The sequence below is a fragment of the Crocodylus porosus genome, unplaced genomic scaffold (assembly GCF_001723895.1).
Source record: "Crocodylus porosus isolate Cpor-Errol unplaced genomic scaffold, CroPor_comp1, whole genome shotgun sequence".
Classification (NCBI taxonomy): Eukaryota; Metazoa; Chordata; order Crocodylia; family Crocodylidae; genus Crocodylus; species Crocodylus porosus.
In genome coordinates, this window is record NW_017728949.1 from 415962 (window position 1) to 425207 (window position 9246).

Genomic DNA, 9246 nt, shown 5'->3' on the forward strand with positions numbered 1-9246 from the left:
GCAGGGAGACCCTGCCTCCACCCCCCACTCACCTCCCCCCTGCCCCCCAATGCCTCATCCCTTGAGCAGAGGGCAAGGCCAGGAAAAGTCAGAGCAAACTGAGTCCATGCCAGCAGCCCACAGGAGCCTGTGGCTAGGGATGAGGTGCTGCTGTATGTCAGGGGGACAGTGGAGCCCCCTACTCAAATGTCAAGGCTCAAATGTCAATGCTCTGTCCTGAGTCCTCAAATGTCCTGTGGGAGCAGAGCCATCCTCTCTATTATCCACAGTAAGTCTTCTGCTGCCCCCCAGCACCTGGCTGAAGGAACATGTAGTTTCTTGTAGCTACAGCCTGACCTCAAATGCAGATTGACGAAAGGTTTTCAAACCACAAGCAGGCTGGCTCAGTTTGTGTATTAGTGATATGGGGGTTATTTCACTGTCAGGCATTAACTTGTAGGGGCCTGCAGGTTTAACCTACTACTATAGGTATCAGCCAATTTCCTGGCTACCAAACAAGCCCACTGTACAGGGTTTAGATTATACCAGCAAAATATCAGCTGCTGAAATCCTGAGGCTGGAAATGATTTCAGAGGTGGAAGGAACCCAGAACTAAGAGTCTGAGTCTATTGCCTCAACCTGTCAGCACTCTGGGGCAGGGGCATCTGTTCTCTGCTCAGCGTGTTGGGCCTAGTCCAGGCCAGGGGCTCCCAGGCATCAGCAAAGCAGGGATGGATTATAGGACCCTCATCAGTAGAGAATGCCCCCTGGAAATCTTCCAGGGGTCTCTGGCCAGCTCACCAACATGCACAGCATGACCTTGGTGCAATTCTGGACATACCTCGTGCCTGGCTCAGTCCCCAGCAAAGCCCCGTGCCCTGCCCTGCCCTGCCCTGTCCAGGAGCACAGACCTCAGAGGTCCTGGAATAACAGACACTTCCTGTGGGTTAAAGTGTTCACAGCAGAGCCCAGCAGGGAGCATGCCTCACTGCAAAGGCCAAGCCTCAGGCTCAGCCAGATAGCAAGACACCTGCCAGCTCCAGGGCAGTGCAGCCAAAGCCATCCCACCCAGTTCACCCTGTTCAAGTCTGTGGCCACCTCTTGTGCTGTGCACAGTGGCATAACACGGTCTAACCCCATCTTATGCCATGGCTCCTGGTCTGATCCTGGCAAGCCCAGGCTAGCAAAGCCCAAGCCCACCCCATCAGAGCCCACACAGGGGTACAACATGTTCCAGCCCAGCTTAGGTGGACCTGTTGCCCAGCAGCCTGGCCCATCCTGCCCACCCCGACCCCTCCCTGTCCTGGGGCTGGAGTCTTGGTGAGAACTGAAGTTCCTGGGTCCATCCATCAGTCTATTTCCCCCTCCTCCATGTCCAAGCACACCCTCACCTGACTCCTTAATGTACTTTCTGGCCTTCCTCTCGTTGAAGGACGACACCTCATGGGCCTGGGGGTTCCTGAGTGCGTGCTCCAGGCCAAGGAAGGGGACGGCCTTGCAGTACACCACCATGTCAGAGAGCTCCTGGGCGACCTGCAAGGCATCCTTGGCCTACATGAGAACACACTAAGGGATCACTACCTTGTCTATTCCCACAGCAACCGTGGTGCTGGCAGGCCCAAAGCATGGACCATGGCCCCTGTGCTAGCAGCCGCCCTCCCTTGGATCTCCACCCCCCAGTCCCTTTGGAATAGGTATGTGAAGGCCCTGCCGCATTGTATACTGGCCCAAGTGATGGGAGACTGCGCTGGACAGACAAGAGGCCCTGTGCCCTGACAATGTCTTGCTAAGGCTTCAGCCAAACCTTAGCTCAAGGCCTCAGTTGCTAGCAGGCCTCTGTCCCCCTGGTCTTCTCAGCTGAATGAGGTCTTGTCTTCTAACCATGTTTCCCCCACTTCCCTCTCCCTTCCTGGAAGTTACAAAGTTGTGTGTGCAGCAAAGTGGGGACAAAACCAAGGTGCTGGAGCCTGCAGCATCCTCTGCACCCCCCACCCAGTGATCCTCTGCTTTGACAGGCCCCATCCTGTCATGCTGAGCACTCCCAATTCTCACTGATGTCCACAGAAGTGCAGAGGGATAGATGGGGACAACTAATAAAACTCTGCTCAGGGGACCTTAAGTCACTGGCTGCTGGGTGCAGTGCAACACCACTGTTTATTCATATGGGCCCTGCCCAGCTCTCTGGGTGCCGAGGCTGACAGGGGCAGTAGCACACAGTGGGCCATGGTCTGCAGTGCCTCTCCCATGGGAGGGGGAGCAAGTGGGACTTACCTGTCCATGAAGATGCAACACCCAGCTACAACAGCAAGAGACAGTGCTCCTGCTGCCCTGAGACTCATTACCCCGCTTCTGCCCCATGCCCTACCCCCTAGGCAGCTCCCTATAAGCATGCAGTGGGGAGCAGGGGCTGGATCAGCCCTGCTCTCATCCAGACTGTGTGTGGCCTTCTGCATGGTCCCCAGAGCTCCTCTCACCTGCAATGGTTTGATGTCCTGCAGTGAATGCAATGACTGCAAGAGAAGAGAAAGTATCAGGTCAGGAGCCAGCACATTTCAGCCTCTGCCCAGGGTGCGGGGAGGGAATGTGGCATCCACTGTGCAAGGCAGTGCCAGCTCCTCTGCCCAGCTGCAGACCCAGGCACCCCAACTCCAGCAACCATCCCAGAACCATGGGATGCCACAGCTCAGCACACTTTCCTCTCCTTGCTCCCCAGCTCACACACATCTTTCACCACGGGGAATCCAGATAGGCCCAGACACCCCCTTCACACATCACTACAGCTGATTAACAGCACACAGCACCCTCCCCTGCACAGCTGGATAGGATGGAAAGCAAAGGACACTGTCCAGTTCGACCACCAGAGAGCATTCAGCTCAGGAAACTGTGATGTATAAGTTGGCCAGGATTGTGGCAACCTCAAAGTTTCTCACACCTAGGCGCGGGTGCAGCCTCTGCAGCACAGCACTCCCCAGCACTTGATCATGGGTGTTGTGTCAGCCCAGCCCCACAGGGAGCTCAGTACGAAGTCACAGGGGCAGGCAATGTGAATCACCAACATCGCTTCCTACAGGAAGTTACTGCCACCATCAAGGGAGAATAGAGAAAAGCTTTCCTTCTCCGCAGACATGTATTTTTCTGGTGGGCAAGAGTGTTACAAGGCATGGGACATTATGTCCTGAGGCAGCAGGACCAGCACAGGAGGCTACTCGGGACCAACTGTCACTGCCCAGAGCTACCAGAAAAGGACTGATCAGACAAGCAGCAGCCAGCTGCTCAAGATCACTTAAACCCATACCAGGCTATCTGTCCTGAGACAGAGACAGGGGCCAGGCCAGGGCTGTTCGTTGTCACAGAGGCTGAGACGGGGGAAGGAGAGAGGGAGGGAGGGGAGCTACTAACCTGGACCCAGTTGGACAGTCTCAGCCCCTTCCTACAGCAGCTTCCTGCCCTGTTCTGGGCAAGTGAAGGTTGTGCCAAGGCTGCTGTAGAGCTGGGGTGAAGGTCTGCATGGCCAACTTCCACCCCTTGGCATGTGATGGTGTTGGAGAGTTGTGTGCCTAGCTGTCACATCACTTTCACCACAGCAGCATGGGCTTGTGACACTGCTGGGGCCAGCCACTAGGTCTGAGACCTTGCTCAGAAAATTGACCTCCCCCAGTTCCCATCCTGGTCTGGCCTATTGCCCCCTTACCCTGCGGCCATCCCTCTCCTCTTCCTCCTCCTCCTCCTCGTCAGAGAGAAAGCTCAGGTTCTCGAGGTCACCTCTCAGGTCCGGCAGTTTCTTCCCTTTCACCAGGATCTTCCCCTTCAGTTGCTGTATGAGAAGAAAGCCCTTGTCAGATCTCTGCTGGGGCGGGCTGTGTGACCTGCCCAGCCTCCTCCCCTTCCAAGGGAGGCACTGGCTCCCCCGTGATCAGGGAGCCCCAAGAGGCAGGGCAAGAGATGGCTGCAGCCAGGAGTATTCATTACTGGGCCCCCCCAAACCCTGAGCTGGCCTCCAGAGAGCCTGTGGGAACATAGTCCCTGGCCCCAAAGCAACCAGACTGCTGAGGGGCCTTACCTCTGGTGATGGGAGCACCCTAGAGACCTGCCTGTCCAACGTCTGGGTCAGCAGCATGTCCCCCAAGATGGTCTTCATATGCCGAGCCATGGTCGCCTGCTGCTCCAGCCCACAGTGGTTCTCCAGGGAGAGAATGACAGGGTATGGGGATTGCTGGGGAGATGAAGAGATATCAGAGACAGTGCTGGGTGAGATTAAGCCCTCCCCAGAAGACCGGTCTGGATAGGAGGCTGCCACAGGCTCCTACCAGTCCACAGCTTCACTGAGCCCAGGTCTCATGGACTAATCCTACCCCATGAAGCAGCAGCAGGACTCAGCTGCATGCCTGGTGGGTGTCAAGTAGCTGTGGAAGGGAGAGAGTCAAAGCTAACTGCTGCCCACACTGGGGCCAGGGCTCACCTTAAAAGCATAGTCCCGGATGCTCTCAATGACATCCCGGAAGAGGATCTTGGAAGTCAGCGTGTGGCCATGGTAAATGACAGGTTCACCATTGGAGCCCTCCCAGCAGTCCAGCTCCACGCAGCGGCAGCCCTTCATGAACGCTCTGCAGGAAAAGCTGGGTCACTCAAAGGCTGGGCTAACAGTTAAAAGCTGCTCCTGCCCTTAGCACAAATCCAGGGACTCTGGCACTGCTCAGTCACCTGAGCCTTCCCAGGCAGGACTTTCACACAACAGCACCCTCCAGGGACAGCTGCCCCTGCAGGGGACCAGTGCAGAGAAGGCAAGGGTCCAGCCCAGTGGAACTGACCCTACCCTCCAGTTTAGCACCATCCATCTTCTCAGAGCTGTTCCCTGCTGTGGGGAACCAGATAAGAGCCAGCCCCAAGTAGTTTGAAGACAGGTTCCTCACTTAGAGAGCTCCAACACTTCCACTGCGATGAGGGAGCATTCAGCCAGGCAGGGGTAAGATAAGATGAAGTGTGAGGAGGGTTGGGCTTACTTGGTCAGTGAAACAGGGATGGGAGGTGAATGGACAAGGGGCAGTAGGACTCCATGGGAGGTGCAGGGCTATCCTGCTGACTCAGCTTGCTAGGGTGACTCAACCTGGTCCAGACCAGGCAGATCTCATTTAGTGCCTGCTGAGAGAAGGCCTCCCTGGAGAAACAGGCAGCTCAGGAGGGAGCACAGGTCTGAATTTATAGAAGGCCAGGGCTGTCTCAGGGCCCTGCCACATAAGCAAGAAAGGCGCCAACCTCAGGAAGGGCAGCTTGGCTCAGAGCCCCCACGGGAGCCGGCTACTCATAGGCTTCCTTGTGTTTCTAAGGAGATATCAACCCCAGTGGGAAGAGCAGCACTTCGTAGGACAGAGACAACAAGGGTTCTCAACCTTCCAGCGTTAGGCTCAGGCTGGCCCCTGACTGGGGTTAGGAACAGGCTCCTACCAATGACCATGTTATTGCCCAGACAGGGGTTTCACCCTTTAGTTGATGCACCTGGTACGGTGACTGGAACAGGGAAAAACTGGCCACAGGCATGGCTTAATTTCAGCTGGGCTCTGGTGCTCTTGGGCAATGGCTGCCCAGAGACCCCTCTGCAATGGCTGAGATGTTTTCAGCTGGTGTTTGCTCCCAAAATCCCTAGGTGGGTTGTCCTCTGCCCCTGCACCAAGGCTCCCAGCTCTCAATGCCATAATCCCTCAGACCCCTGCGGTGGCACCCAGCCTCCCATTGGCCCCCACCTGATGTAGGCTTCTGTGCTGCTGGGTCCCCCAATCTGGTTGTCAGTCAGGTAGGTGTTGTGCGAAGAAGAGATGAAGTAGTGGCACAGAGGCTGGCTCATGTCCTGGTAGACCCTGGTGTGCTCCTGGTTCAGGATGTTGCCATCAGCAGACAGTAGGTACATCATGAATCCGTCCAGCATCATGAGGTCTTGCTGCTTGGCTGTAGGGAACAGATTTCCAGGGGCTCTCCAAAGGTTGTGTCTGGGCACAAGGCCCTTCCTGGGCACCTCCCATACTCCCTGGCCACCCAAGCCTTGGTTAACCAACCTAGGGTAGTGCATGGGCTCTTGGCAAAGCCAGGACAGAGGATACAAGAAAAGGGGGCAGAGCAGCTGCATAAGGAAGTGTCCCCCTGCTGGGTAGGGGACATAGTACTAGGAACCAGGAGTCACAGGTCCTCTCTCTGGATCTATTCTCTTGCCAAGTGGTCCAGGACATGGCACATCCCATGCTCCTTGCCTCATTTTCCCCAGCCATAATGCATTTCCATCATGCCTGTGCCCTTTGGTACCTGTTTCCACTTTCAGGAGAACACCAGGAGTAGACTCAGGGGCAGAGACATATCTAAGGGAAGAGGCACATCCTAAAGAGCTGGAAGTGGGTTTCAAGGGGAAGGAGAGGATTTCTGGGGAAACCTGGGTCAGGCCCCACACTCCTGTCTGGGCTACCCTGCAAAGATCCTAACACCATAGACATTCTCTGGTAGGAGGAGCTCCATGCATTCGACATAATTCATTAACCCTCCCCACACAGTGCTTGTTGGGTAGCTTGTACTACCCAAGTTACAGCTGGGGAAACTCAGGCATGGAGCACAGTGCTGGCTTGCTTGAGGCCTGCAAAGCGTCAGTGACAGAAACATCCTCTTGTGGCAGAGAATCCCCAAGCGAAAGCCATGGAGATGGCCCAGGATCCCTTGACTCCCCATTCCCCTGTCATAACCTTCCTCCTCTCCCCACCCCCTCCCCTTTAAGAACAAAGGAAACAAATGGCAATCTGAGCTCCTAACCCCCTACTCTAACTAACCACTACCCCACACTCCCCTTTGCCTGACTGGGGAAAGGAACTGCATAGCTGCAATAGAAGACAAGAAACCTGCTTACACTAGGGCCTTGTGGTGCCCCTGGGAGCTGCTACATTGGTTTCATTAAAGCTGATGTTGGTTAAACCGGAGCAGTAACTGTGTTTACACCAGCCCTGGAATTCACAGCAGAGTGTATGTCCATGTTTTGCACTCTCAGGGACAGCTGGGAATCTCCCTCCCCCTTTGGGAGCACTCATCCTCTGCAAGCCGAGCCTGTTGGTTCCCAGCTCCATTTCCAATGGGAGAAGCAGCCAGGTCCTCAAAGTCACTAAGGGACATCGGGCCAAGGATGGAACAGCCCATGGAATCAGCGTTCCTCTTTCATTGCTGCATGGGCTCCACACAGGGCAGCTCTGAGGCATGTGGCCAGGGGAAACCATACACTCTTTAACTCTACAGACCCTGCAGACTAGTGCAGGTGCTAGGGCAGCAAACCAGCCTGCCTATGCAAGGGGGCACTCCCCATGACAGACATCAGTGAGGCCAAGGCCCCAAATCAGGCTCCTGAGCAGACACTACCTTTCTCATTGAGCTCGTAAGTCTGGATGATCCTGCAGGCATCAGCCAGACTGGCCTTCTCCCCCTGGTCCTGCAGGAACTCCACCAACTCCTCAACCGACAGCACACAGTCCTCGCCCGAGTAGTGGTAGAAGATATCATCCAGCTCAGGCCGCTTCATCAGCCGGGTGCAGAACTCTTCAATCTCATGCTCCTCCAGCCGGTCATTGTTGGACTTGTCACATTCCTGCTGGGCACAGAGAGCTGTGACTGAGAGCTAAGCTGAGGGGGCCCAGAGCAGGAGGGCAAATGCCCTCCCACCAGCCCAAGGGCACCCTAGCCCTGACAGGTCAGGTGGCTTTAACCAGAGAGAGTCTAACTGAGCAGTCAGAGCTGGGAGCCAGGACTCCTGGGTCTTCATCCTGGCCCCAGGAGGATGGATCAAAGTGGAGGTGCAATTCCTTCCATTTCACAGATAAGGAAGTGACTTGTGCAGTCATGTAGCACACAGGCAGCAGAGCCAGGCATGACCTCAGGACTATGTCTACATTGAGCCCTTCACTGAGCCCTCCTGTCAGTGCATGTCCTGAGTCCTTGCAGGGGGGCTGGCACTGAGCTGGGGCTTTTATGACCTGATATTCAGCTGCTCTATGACCTTTGGGCCGTGTGCTCAGCCCCTCTTAGCTTTCAGGGGCTCATTTGCTGGTGCTGAGCTCTAGCAGCCATGCCTGAACCTGGGCTTGGGTTTCAGGCCACCAAAGGTCAGGGGCTGGCATTTCTCTCTGTGCTGGGGCCCCAAGGCAGCGAGCTGAACAAGATGACCTTCAGAGGTCCCTCTCAGCCCCGCTTTTCTAAGATTCTAGAAATATGTTGCCTTTCAGGCCAGGAGTTCTCTGTGGCCATGCAAACATGAGCTCCACCCCTCCTGCTCCTAAGGAGCCCTCAACCAGGTACGGCCAGAGGAAGGGGCAGGGGTGGACATGACCCCTCTCCCATCCTGGACCCAAAGGGTTAACAGGCTCCTGTCTCTGGCAACTGCCTCTCCCGGCTCAGCTAAGGAAGATGAGGCTCCAAGAGTTTCAGGTTCTTCACAGCTGTGTGAGGTGCTGAGCCATGACTTGGAAGAGCAGGGCCACCTGCCTTGTGGGGTGGAGGGAGGGAGGAGGGGTGGTAGAGTTACAGCTCTTGGCATCCAGGCTCCTCTTGCCCAGGGACCTGACTGCTAGTGATATCTGTGGCATGGCTGGAGATAGACGCCCTAGCACTGAGCTAAGATCACACCATTTTCACCTTTCCCAGCAGGAAACGCTGGTCTGAAACCAAAGGGAACTTGTCTCATTGGGTGGGGAACAAGCTACCATGAGAGCAGGCTGAGCTCGGAGGGGAAGAGGGGGCATATAGGCCTGAGCTTATGGAGACTAGGGTTCAGCCTTTGTTCTCTGCAGCACAACCCTGGGCATGTCAATGGAAGTTTTATGAAAGAGCTTCAGAAAATCCCAGGAGCTCTCAGGGACTCTGCTCCTCAGTGAATCTGAGCCTCGCTTCTCCAGCTGGAAAGTGGGGGCTATGGCATTTTTCTTCCCTGGACTGGGAGCATTGTGGGACAGGTGTGTGTCTATGTTTCAACTGGCACAATGATGCCTGGAGCTGCTGTGAGGACAATGTTGTCGGGTCAGCCTGAGCTCATCATTGACCACGAGATGAACATGAGCCTGGCAATGTGACGCTGGTAGTAAAGCGACCAAAATGCTGGCTTGCATCCATAGATGCTTCTCAAGCAAATCCCCGTCATCATTCTCCCCTTGTACTCGGCCTGGTGAGGCCGCAGCTGGAGTACTGCGTCCAGATTTGGGCTCCACAATTCAAAAAGGATGTGGAGAAGCTTGAGAGAGTCCAGAGGAGAGCCAC

At 55.6% G+C, this 9246-nt stretch overlaps 1 protein-coding gene across 1 annotated transcript in view; it reads right to left on the minus strand.

Annotated features, from left to right (window-relative positions):
- Positions 1-9246, minus strand: part of PLCD3 (phospholipase C delta 3) — a 69538-nt gene that overhangs the window by 7588 nt on the left and 52704 nt on the right. The window contains exons 6-12 of the mRNA XM_019553495.1: positions 7360-7585; positions 5718-5919; positions 4439-4583; positions 4040-4192; positions 3671-3793; positions 2454-2489; positions 1371-1530 (exon numbers count right to left, since the gene is read on the minus strand). Coding sequence (XP_019409040.1) covers positions 1371-1530; positions 2454-2489; positions 3671-3793; positions 4040-4192; positions 4439-4583; positions 5718-5919; positions 7360-7585 — 1045 coding nt within the window. The remainder of the gene's footprint in view (positions 1-1370; positions 1531-2453; positions 2490-3670; positions 3794-4039; positions 4193-4438; positions 4584-5717; positions 5920-7359; positions 7586-9246) is intronic.